Source organism: Nannospalax galili, unplaced genomic scaffold (assembly GCF_000622305.1).
Source record: "Nannospalax galili isolate Female #2095 unplaced genomic scaffold, S.galili_v1.0 scaffold814, whole genome shotgun sequence".
Taxonomy (NCBI): Eukaryota; Metazoa; Chordata; class Mammalia; order Rodentia; family Spalacidae; genus Nannospalax; species Nannospalax galili.
Genome location: NW_008334397.1, coordinates 729,559 through 741,319, shown reverse-complemented (window position 1 = coordinate 741,319; position 11,761 = coordinate 729,559). Strand labels below are relative to the sequence as shown.

The 11,761-nt window shown below is 40.3% G+C and overlaps 1 protein-coding gene across 1 annotated transcript in view; it reads right to left on the bottom strand.

Moving 5' to 3' along the window:
* Nucleotides 1-226: 226 nt before the first annotated feature.
* The window catches only part of LOC103731018 (centrosomal protein of 162 kDa), a gene marked incomplete at its 3' end in the record, with an annotated part of 42,866 nt that continues 31,331 nt past the window's right edge, over nucleotides 227-11,761 (bottom strand). Inside the window, 7 exon segments of the mRNA XM_029561724.1 lie at nucleotides 227-257; nucleotides 260-338; nucleotides 1,337-1,477; nucleotides 1,927-2,154; nucleotides 2,562-2,701; nucleotides 4,363-4,624; nucleotides 5,812-6,094. Of these exon segments, the coding sequence (XP_029417584.1) occupies nucleotides 227-257; nucleotides 260-338; nucleotides 1,337-1,477; nucleotides 1,927-2,154; nucleotides 2,562-2,701; nucleotides 4,363-4,624; nucleotides 5,812-6,094 (1,164 nt within the window).

The window sequence follows — 11,761 nt, the reverse complement described above, 5'->3', positions numbered from 1 at the left end:
CTCAGTGGTTAAGGGCACTGACTGCTCTTGCAGAGGACCCAGGTTCGATTCCCAGCATCCACAAGGTGGCTACGAACCATCCTTAACTCCAGTTCCAGAGGAATCCAAAGCCCTCTTCTGATCTCCGCACCATTGTACAACATGGGTGCACTCACATACATGCAGGCAATACATTCATACACACAAAAAAATTATAATGATAATAAAGAATTTCACAAGGACATACTTTAGAGACGCTAACTCGCTGAATAAATTTGATTTTCCTTAAACATTCGCTCCTCATTTTTCTTATTTTGTTCTTGGAGATCTTTTACTTGATTATACAATCTTTCATTTTCCTTTTTAAAAACAGAAAAAAAAATTTAGTTAGTAATACTTATGTAGCATGAAATGTAAATAGATAAATGGCTTAAATACACAAACTTCTTCAAACACCTTCTATTATCTTAGAAGAAAACTTGTTAACCAAAACAAATTCTTTCTGAAATGCTTAAAATGTTTACTTGAAAAAATAAAGGTTGTAAAATTTCCCCATATAAAGAGCCCAGTGTCAGTGTGTTATGTGGCATTTCACAAGTATAAATGCAAGAGGAGAGCAGCTGCCTGAATCAATACATCCTATTACCTATGTGGGCCAGGGGTGAGAGGGTCCAGTAAGATCTCTTCTGCTTTTGGCCTGTGGGGGAAATCAGGACTAGAGAAAGATTTCAGGAGCCTGGCCTCCAACAGTGAGGTAAGTAGACAAATGAGTCTGTGATGAGATGTTCTGGCCTACGACATGCTTATGTTAAGAGTCTGATGTAAACAAAGAGCTTCTGAGGATGACATTGTCTTCTGAGAGGACAGCTCACATAGTTAAGGGTCTGTGAAATCCTAAAACATTCTCTCTGCATGACAAGATTGGATGGCAGCTAGAGAATGTGAAGGCTCCCACTGAGGGCAATGCCCTGCAAAGCCATTTAGCACCCTGATAGCCAATGCCTTCTCTCACTCTTCCCAGGGTGATGACTGGCTCAGAGCTCAGATGACAGTTGTAAAAGAGAAGAGTGTAAAGAGAGGGAAAGACAAGAGAGGAGGAATAAGACATAAATAGAGGCAGAGAGGGAAGAGAACGTCTTAAACCTGTCCAGCTGTTACAAATTGGAAATACCTGCCCCTATAAACAAACAGAACCCACATTAGAAAAAAAAAAAAGTTCACCTCTGGGGTGTTAGGAATTGAATTCAGATTACTATTTCTGAATAGAATACCAAAACTAGCTAAGATTATTGCAAAACAACATAGACAGCTAAGGAAAATCAGGTTAGTTTCTAAGGAGGCTGAAGAACTGCCAAGCCTGCTGATAGCCTTGAAGGAGGGTCTCTTGTTCTCCTATCTCTTTTTGGATTTGCTTCAGTTTTTCTCCAGTAATGGGATCAGATGCCTCTCCAAACTGTAACCATCTTTGTTTTCTGCTTGTTTCTTCAAAGCTACTTAACTTTAAGAAAATACAGAAATGTCTAATTTATAGAGAAGAATGAAGTGAGAAGTGAGGAGAGAAGCAGTGCTCAGCATACCAGGGTGTGCTACAACCAGTCAGCCAGTGATGCTCTGTGAAAGGAGGACTCAGAAGTTCTATGCGAGCACTCTGAGTCTAGATGTTCTACAGCAGTTCTTGCTAAAACTGATTTCTCTGGAGGTCATAATGAGCTGACTGGCTTATTTTTAAACGGACAGCTAATAAAGGAAAATCATCAAAGAGCCAGCTTAGCTTCCCCCATGGGTTCATGTTACTCTCCTGTAGGGATGCACTCTCCAGAACCAAGTTTGCAAATACAAATACATCAAGTCAAACAGCTCCAGGAACCTAAGGTGGCAATGATTGTAGCAGGAGGCAGTCAATGTTCCAGTAGGTGTAAAGGGAAACAGGGTGATATGCTTCAGTACCTTGGCTTGAAGAATGTAGTTTTCCTGATTTAATTTAAAGAGTTCTTTTTCCTGTTGTCTCTTCAGGGATTCCAATTTATGTTCCACCTCCTTCTCTTTTTCGGAGAGCATGACTTTAATTTGCTCCCTGAGGGCCTGTGCACCCCTCCACTCTTCTTCTGCTTCCCGACCTCTTTTAAACATATTCAGCTCTGTCTCTTTGCTCCCAGTGCAGTGTCTCGAAGATTCCTTTCAAGAAGAAATGGCAGGTCATTATGATGGTTGTGTATTTAAGACTAGAATACAGTTACAGAGTCAAGAACAGAAATGGCATGCTTAATACTGTTCTGCTACAAAGAAAATCAGTAAGTGATTAAAGTATTCTGGAAGGAAAGAAATCTCATGTTTATATTTCATCAAATTCATTTTCTTCCATGCATACAGCAGTATGCAAGAGATCATATATCTTATAATTTAGTTTTAACATGATTTTAGAACATAAAAATTGTAAACTCAAGGGGCTGGAGAGATGGCTCAGCGGTTAAGAACAATGACTGCTCTTGCAGAGGACCTGCATTTCGATTCCCAGCACCCATATGGCGGCCACGAACCATCCTTAATTCCAGTTCTAGGGGAATCCAAAGCCCTCTTCTGACCTCTGCGGCATGTCTGAAACTGAACAAAAGAATCCCCTGTGGGTCCTCAGACTTCTTAGGTGTAGCCAGGCAACTTTCAGTTTGGGGAGCTGGTTTACTCAAAGCTGCAGGCTTGATGAGTTTTGTTCCAGATAACATTTCTAAATATTGCAAAGAACAGAAGAAAGCATCACAAATGTTAAGTTGAATGTGCATTCAGTAACGGTGGAACAATAAATATGAAAATGGCAGAAATGCTAAGATAAAATGGAGATCGGTATAGAGGCTGACCTATACTTCACCACTGCCATCCCACTGTGCTCACTGCACTCCCAAAAGCCACCCACTCCAACTTCTACTCAGTCACTGGATGGTGGAACAATAAATATGAAAATGGCAGCAATGCTAAGATAAAATGGAGATCGGTAAATAGGCTGACGTATACTTCACCACTGCCATCCCACTGTGCTCACTGCACTCCCAAAAGCCACCCACTCCAACTTCTACTCAGCGTCACTGGATGCAGGAAATGAATGGAGCTAAATAAATGCAAGGAGACTGAAGCAGGGTACAGGACAACTTTCAGTTTATTTACTCTAAAATAAATTATTTTTTATGATGTTCATGGTAATAAAACTTTCTGTATGACGAATCAGAGAAGGGAGCTGGTAACATGAAGCATCTTCAATTCACTGTGCCTTCAGCCACTTCATATACACTGGGACAAGATATCAGAGTCCCAAACAATGTACACTGCAGAGGATGTTGTAATAGCTAACCTGAATTTGATTTCAAAAGATTAATCATATTGCTATAATAGTACCATATAGCAAATCAGAAAAGAATGCAATTAATGAATATTCAGTCCTAATCTTCTACTTTTACAGTAACTTCAAATTTCCAAAGAGTGGAAACAATTCTGAGGCCAATCTACTGTTCAGGTAGCAGTAAGAAATGTGTAGGGGACATATGCAGATGGAATCTTAAAGCCCATATTCAAACGTGTTAAGTCTGTTAAAATATCACTTTAGAGACAAACAACTTTGAGAACTTTGTATTTTTAAAATGATTTCTTCAAAATGTTGTTTAAAAGTTTTTAAATTAAAAAATTTTTAAAATATTTGTAAAACACAGAAAAGCCAAAAGAAAGAATTCACCAGAAGCAGGCAGTGATGGAACAGACCCTCTGAAAGACACTTTCCCTTCACTGGGGATTTAGCATTCATCACAGTTCCTCCCACCTTACTCCACCTGCTTTAAAGACCATTCTCATTCTGCCCCATCTCCTACAGTTAGCATGCCTGTGCCCCTGGACTTGGTTGTGTTTACTCCTTAGTTGTCCTCATTCTCAGGGACTGTCATGTTGAAAAAAATCATCTCTCTAGTCCAACAATATTTCTCAAATGGCATCTCGAGTCCATAATTCCTCTTGTGTTCCAGACTTTGGATGTAACTGCCTCCTTGTTATCTCTACTTACAAGTCAACTAGGCATCCTACAGTTATCATCTCAAAAACTAAACTGGTCTTCACTGTGGTCCCAAATTTACCTTAGCTTTCCTCATTCCAGGGAGTGGTAGTTCCATTCTTTTAGTTGTTTAGGCCAAAAACTTTAGAGACTCAAAACCTGTTTCATATTTTGGTTCTACCTTTAAACATATCCTTGTCTAACCACTTTTCGCTGTCTTCACTGCCACTATCCCAGGTTGAAAGCTGTAAACTGAACCTTCTCAAAAAGGAATATAGTTCAAGAGCCTCTTCTACAAAAACAGACTTAATATGTCGTATGCATCGAATTCTACCTTGAAAAGAATATACCCTTACCTTTTTTCCTAGCTTGCTTTGAAGGGGGAATGGATCTCATGTTTTTGCTTTTCATAATGTCCTTTGAAGTTTTCTTTTCAAAAGCAGAAAATGACTTGAGTGGTGAACTGGGTTTGCCATAGCCTGAGCTCCTAACTGATGCATACAATCCACTCTGCATTTTCCTTTTAAGCAGAGGAGGTGCACTTCTGGCCTTCTTGCACGGCACCTGTTTACCAGCTACAGCATCCTCTTCTCCAAAAGTGAGCTGAGATCTGAAAGTCTGCATACAACAAACTCTTTACTACATAAATGAACTTCAACTATTGCTGTTAATGAAGACTAACAGATGGCAAAATAGTAGCAAATAATGAGTAGCAAATAATAATGAGTAGCAAATGATGAGTAGCAAAATGAGTACCAAATAATGTTTGTGAAAGGCAAATGATATAGCAAAGTTCTCTAATTGACTAGAATTATAGTGTTTTGAAGCATACCTTCAGTTATCATTAAGGTAGTTAATTCAAAACAATAAAGCAAAATAAAGTTGCCACACAGCGAGATGAGTGACTAACAGGATGAACAGAAGACATCAAGGAAGAATATTCTGAAATGATGACTGAAATATTATCTTTCCTGTCTTTGGACTTAAAATGCTTTAAAAATTATTAATATTTGTGGTGGTTAGCATTGTCACTTTGACAGAGCCTATGTGGGAGATGGGCCTGGGACATGCCTGTGGGGGATTATCCTGATGGCAGTGAGAAGACCGAGCATTCCATGACTAGAATGCTGGACAATATACACGGGAAGGGAACTGAGCTGCAGCTGCCATTCACTGCTTTCTTCATCTGACTACTTCTGCTGCTTTGACTTAACCACATGCTTGGCTGTATCCTGAACTGGAGCTAAATAAACTCTTTTTCCCTTAAGTTGTTTTTTGCAAAGTATTTTATCACATTATCAATAAAGTAACTAATACAATATCTTGCCTCATTCCACAAAGAACTGTAGGTGTTTTATAGGAAATACGTAATTCAAAATTAGATTAACAGCTTAAACAGAAGTTTTGTCGTAGCTGCTAATAGCATTCCTATAAAATGCCAACTTGCCTACAGTACAAACTGTAGGAGGGCCAAATGATGAGTACCACCAAGACAGAAACTTAAATCTTTTAAGCTGTCCAAATCCTAAATTAGTTACTAAGAGAAAAGGTAAAGGGTGGGGCGAAGGGGAAAAAATATAAAGAACTGCTTCTGAAAGAAAGCTAATGTTACGGTGGTATTTTTGAATTTGGAGGCCGGAAGGTTTGATAATAAGCCTCAGTAATAAGCCTCAGCAACGACATGTAGGACCTAGAGTTTAGTATCGCATCAGCCCCACTAGCTTAAGAAGCACAGACTCACAATACTCAGATTCTCTATAGCTTCACTTCTCAACAGCAAATCAGCCTAGGTTATAAATACTTACTTTATTAGTTTTGCATTCCTGAGGCAATAATGAAGGGTTAATAGCTATTTTCTCCCTCAAAATATCAAGGTACATTTTATCAATATGTTCTTCTGTAGCAGTTACTGTTGGACAGCTATTTTCCAAACTCTCAATTGCTGTCTTTTGTAAAACTGTATTTTCATCATTTTTTCTGGAAAACTGGTTTGTAAGCCTTGGGTCTTGGGATACAACATTTGCATTCATCTCATGGAGTGAAGAGCTCACATATTCACCTTTTTTACTGTCAGTTATTTTCTTAGAGCTATAAAACAAAACAGAGTAAACTACATGTAGTTAATTTACAAAGTTCTTCAGTTATATATCCCTGTTTTGAAAGATATGAGTTGTAACTATTCAAATTAAGTTACTATGTAAAATACATTATTTGCAATTCTGGTTAGCCTAGGATATTTACAGATGGAGCCATTTACTAGTTCTTGACTTTAAATTTGAATGCTAGGATGGCAGGACAGAGTCCTGTGCAGTGGCTTAGTCAGGTTTTAGGTGGCAGGACCCTGATGGCAGAGGCTAGAGACATTAAATTATGTTTTGGTGTAAACCATTTGCAAATCTGTCACCCCAAAAGCATGTAAGGCAGAACAAACCTGGAGAGGACACAATGTTAAGTGCTGGCTGCTATTAGGCACTTTCAACAAGATACTACAATAAAACAAAACAAAACTACCACAATGAAAACCCAAAGAGACACACCCAAGAAAGAAATGGGCTCCCTTCTACACAGCTGAAATGAAGAAGACTTAGAAATTCAAAGCCTGTTGGGCTGACTCTGTGTCTAGGTATCAGCAAGAAGACTCACCCTAGAAAAATGGTATGAGAAACAAAATTTCATTAGACTCCTCGGCTGAAAAGAGTGGCTTAATGTCTTGCAAATTCATATATGCCAAGTATGTCTTCCTTATATATTAGGTCACTGCTCTCACAAGGTAAGGGAAGCAAACAGCTCAAGGAGACTGTCTAACAAAGAACTCTGAATTTGGTCCTTGGAGCCAAACAGACCTGAAAACCACTAAAGGGCAACAACACTATTTAAAAGCAAAGCAAAACAACCTCTCATATCCAGAAACTACCTGCAGGCAGCAAATAGAGAACATGGCATGCCCTCCTCATAAAGCCCACTTCGGGTTAGCCTAACATGAATCCCCTAAGGAATGGAAGCAGAGGCTCTCCAGAGCAATATATTTACAAGGTAGGTCTGTTAAGAGTAGAGCAGCCTAATCAGGGCAATCCCATTACTGAAGGTCAGGGTCTTCACAAGGTCCTTCTAGTACTTACAAAGCAGCAACACCAATTGCTGTTTTCTGCCTACTTTCCCTTTCTGAATGGGAGTACTTATGACAGTTCATTTTATGTTGTGAGGGGGTAAGGAAGTACACTGTTTTTTAATGCATACACTGGTAGGCAAAGAGAAGCCATACCCAAACCTGGTGGAGAGGGCTGTGTTTCACCTGGAAATCCTGGCCTTTCAGATGGAGGCGACTCTGAGAGGGACTTCGTGTAAAGAATGGAATAGAAGTCTAGTTAGTAGGAGGGTACTAACTAGATACTATAGCACTAATTTGCATTTCCTTCTAGTTACACAAGCAAATCAATTTTCCAGCTATCTTGGAATGGTTAGCTGGAACTGCTGGTTCTGACCAAAAGGATGCAAGCTAAAGTGACATGCTACTTCTGTGCTGGGGCAGGGAAAAAGAAAACCCCTCTCTTTCATCCTTTCCTGGCTGGGCAGTTGAAGCCAGAACCTTAGCTCTATGGCTGGTGGTGATAGAAGCTCTGGACACTGTGTGTAAACATTGAGCAGAGGAGCCCACCCCAATCTCACTGACACACAGGTGATCAACAAACAATTATCTGATGGTACATGGGTGCTAGGCCTTCAAGGACCATGTGTTATTAACAGTTAAAATTACTTACCTAATGGCTTACTAAAGGTCATTTGGATGTCTGCTTACTAAATTATTTTTTCTTGGGGCAGGAGAGATGGCTCAGCAGTTAAAGAGCTCTAGCTGCTCTTGCAGAGGACTCAAGTTTGGATCCCAGCACCCACATGGTGGATAACAGCAGTCAGTAACTCCAGTTCCAGAGGATCTGATGCCCTCTTCTGGCCTCTGCTGGCATTGCACACATGGATTCACTTACATATATGTAGACAAAACACTTATAAAATATGAATTTTTTAAAAGAAAAAATTCCATTATTTTTTCTTAGGCATAATATATTCAATGTAAAATTTGCCATCTTAACAATTTTACGTGTACATTATTGCCATCTTAACAATTTTACATGTACATTACACTGGTAAAACATACATTCATAATGTTGAACAAATGTTACTGCCATCCACCTCCATAATTGTTCATTTTTGTGAAACTAAAACTCTGGATGTATCAAGGAGCAACTCTGTTTCCCCCTCACTGCAGTCCCTTTTCTTTTCCTAGTAGTACTACTGCCTTTCTACTTTTTGTTCTATGACTTTCAACTATTCTAAGTAACTCAAGAAGTGGAATCATACAGTGTTTGTCTTTTTGTGATGGTCTTATTTCCCTCAGCACAGCGTTCTCAAGGTTCCATTATGATGGCTACCAGAAGTATGAGGTGCTGATGCTGTCATGAAGATGGAGATGTGAGAACCTTGTGTACTACTGGTAGAAACATAAAATAGTATTGCTACCATGGAAAATATTGTTGCAGTTCATTAAAAAAAGTAAAGTCAGAATTACTATGTGATCCAGCAATTCCACTCATAGGGATACACTAAAAGGACAGGAAACAGGGGCGACATTCAAAGAGCTACTTGTTTTGAGCTTTGAAACAAATATAAAAATTGTGTTTTACATTTCATACTGCTAAAGTCCTTTTACATATAATAACAAAGACACAAGTTGTGTAAGAAAATCCTTTAACAATATTTACACACCCTCCAACATTGATGAATGAGCGTTCTCATCTTTACAAATGCTCACTAGCACCACAGATCTGTGTGAGAATACTAGTGGGGAGAGTCAGGTGTGGAGAATCTACTGTTAAGCATCACTGTGTGATTTTCTCTCAGCTAGTGCAAGTGTGGAAACAAGGTCAAGAAATCACAAGTAGATTCACACGAGGAGAATGTAGTACAAGAAAGGGCTCAAAACGTATCTGCTGCAAAGTAGCAAATGACTGGATGATTTCATAAAAATATTCCATGGAATCAAAGATTGGACAATGTAGGTGGCTAAGGACTGGGATTACAATTTAAGACCTTGGAAAATTATCTTAACCTTCAACTTTCTTGTCTATGAAATAGGGAAATAATGACTATATTCATGGAGTTGTTGATGGGCTGAATAAATAACATGTATAAACATCTGGTTCTTGTAAGATTTTCACTACTAAATTTGGTTTAATTCAGATTCATCACATGACTGCATGTGATTACACATCACATGTAATCAAGACCATGAGAGAGGGAGGATATGACATTGTACATGCTACATAAATGCGAAGATGTCTCCAACCTGGCTACTGTGACTGCTTTGTGTTGATGAATGGCACTGGCTGCACACACTTCACCTACACTGTTCTGGAGACAGAGTATGTTCATCAATCCCATTTCTCTCATGACCATGGAATTCACCATGTGAGATGATGGCTAGTCTGTGACTAAGTAAAACTGATTCATAAGAGAACAACCATGATTCATATAGAAATACAATGCATTTTCTCCTCATTATGAATCAACAGTCCCCATGTTTTCTAAAGCCGAGGAAATCTTTTTAGAGAAATCTTTAGGACTATAATGGCACCAACTTTCTTAGAGCATGTATTTTTTCTTTTAGTACTAGAAGAATTCTGATAAGTTGAGGACAAATGTAAAAAGACAACAGACTACCCACAGGCCTCTCTCCAGGTTAAGTCGAGCCTTGACACCCCCAGTCTCATTCACCCTCCCATCTCCCCCACCCCTCTCTCCTCCTAGGCTGGGTCCTGTCCCATTCCTTGTCTTGGCACCCCAGACACCTGGGGAACCACCACTGCTGCCTGATCCTTTACATCCAGAACAACTCAGTTCCTTCTCGGGTCCCCAGGGGCACTCTGGGCCTGCCCCCCCCCCACAGTCACCTCCCTCTGCTTCCCTGAGTCTGCACAACCCGCCAGCATCTTTCCTGGACGCCTGGGCTGACCTTTCCTCTCTCTGGTCCTTTGCATCCAGACCAACCCAGCTCCTCAGTGCAGTCCCCAGGAGCCCTTGGGGCCACTTCCCGCCCCCATCTTCCTTTGTATCCTGGGGAGGCACGGCCACCAGCTGCCCCAGATCAGCATCTTTCCTGGGCCCAGCTCCCAGGCCAGTACAAGCCCCAAAATCCTCAGGCCAAAATCTTTCCTGGAGGGATCCAGACCTTAGGAGAAAGCATGAGAGCATCTGATCCTCATCTGACTTGGGCCTTTTTGGGAACTCCTGAAGACAAAAGCAATCAGGGCACTCCAATATAAAATCAAATAGCTGTTTCCAGTACACCGACAGTCAACCCAGACCTCTGATGTAACCAAAGCAAGAGATAAATATGCATTGCTGTAAGCCACCGAAACTTTGGGATAATGGCGCTAGCAGATGTTGGCGAGGGTACCCTCTGTCTGATTTCCTTTTTTGCCAAGACTTGTCAGAGTTTCACTCTGAAATTTCATGCCAGTATTTTGTAACAACAATGCTTCTTATATTTAGGAGGCCAGATTCCTTACACAAATACGCATTAATCAGGGAACAAGCATCTCAACTAAGCGCATCTGCTCTACGTGAACCTTAAAATGTGAAAGAGAGCTCAGTTTTTCGAAACCCCTTGCTTTGATATGGATACTAATAACAATATGACTTAAAAGCTCAGGCTATCAGTAGCATGAACTCTTCCTGCCATACCTAGATAGAGCCCATGGACCAAAATCACATCTGGTAAAGAAACCTCAAGACTGCAATCCCATGATCCCTTACCTGTGTGCACATCTGTGTAGGCCCTTCCCAGATTGATGGATGAGCACAATTTAAGTCAATATCATCTCTCTAGTCAGCATTGTTAACTAACATCTAATACCATTGGTTAGTTCTGTCTTTAAAAAACACTATATAAATGGAATCATGTCGACGTACTTTTTGGTGTCTGCATTTTTTGTCTCTTACACTTGCAAAAGTCATGCATGAGATGGTACATGAGAAGTTTTGGTGACTATTCTTAAACATAGTATTGATTTTTTTTTACTTAAAATTGTTTTGTTTGAGAATTCATGCATGTACACAATATGTTTCAGTAATATTTACCCTCTACTACCCCTCTTCCACCTCCCCCTGGATTCTCCCTCATATTTCCCTCCCACTCCCAATTCCATGTCTTCTTTAAAAATAACTCACCAAGTCCAATTTGTGCTGTCCATAAATACATGAGTGTGAGGCTATCCCACCGGAGCATGGTCAATCCACCAGGAACCATACCCCTAAAGAAAACTGATTCTCCCTCCCTTCGCACCATCAACAGTCAACAGCTCCACAGTTAGGGGTAGGGGCTTATGAGACCGCCCCCTTCCATGCTGGTATGCTGACTGTCTTGATCTGGTACAGCCTTGTGCAGGCGGTCACAGCTGCTGTGAGTTTCTGTCATGCGCAGAAGACGCTGTTTCACCCTCGTCCTCCCCGATCTTTGTTCAGCTCCCTCTTCAGTGATGCTCCCTGAGTCTTGTGGTAGAGGGTATGACAGCTGTTTATGGCTGAGCACCTGACTGACACTTGTTTCCTGTACTCTGACTTGTTGTGAGTCTCACAGTACTGACTTTTTTAAAGAAGCGTTCAACTGGACTCTCATATCTATGTCAAACCTAATAAATGAATTTTACTGCAGGTGATAGATAATACTCTTGTTGGGGAAGACCTCAGTCCTCTTTTACT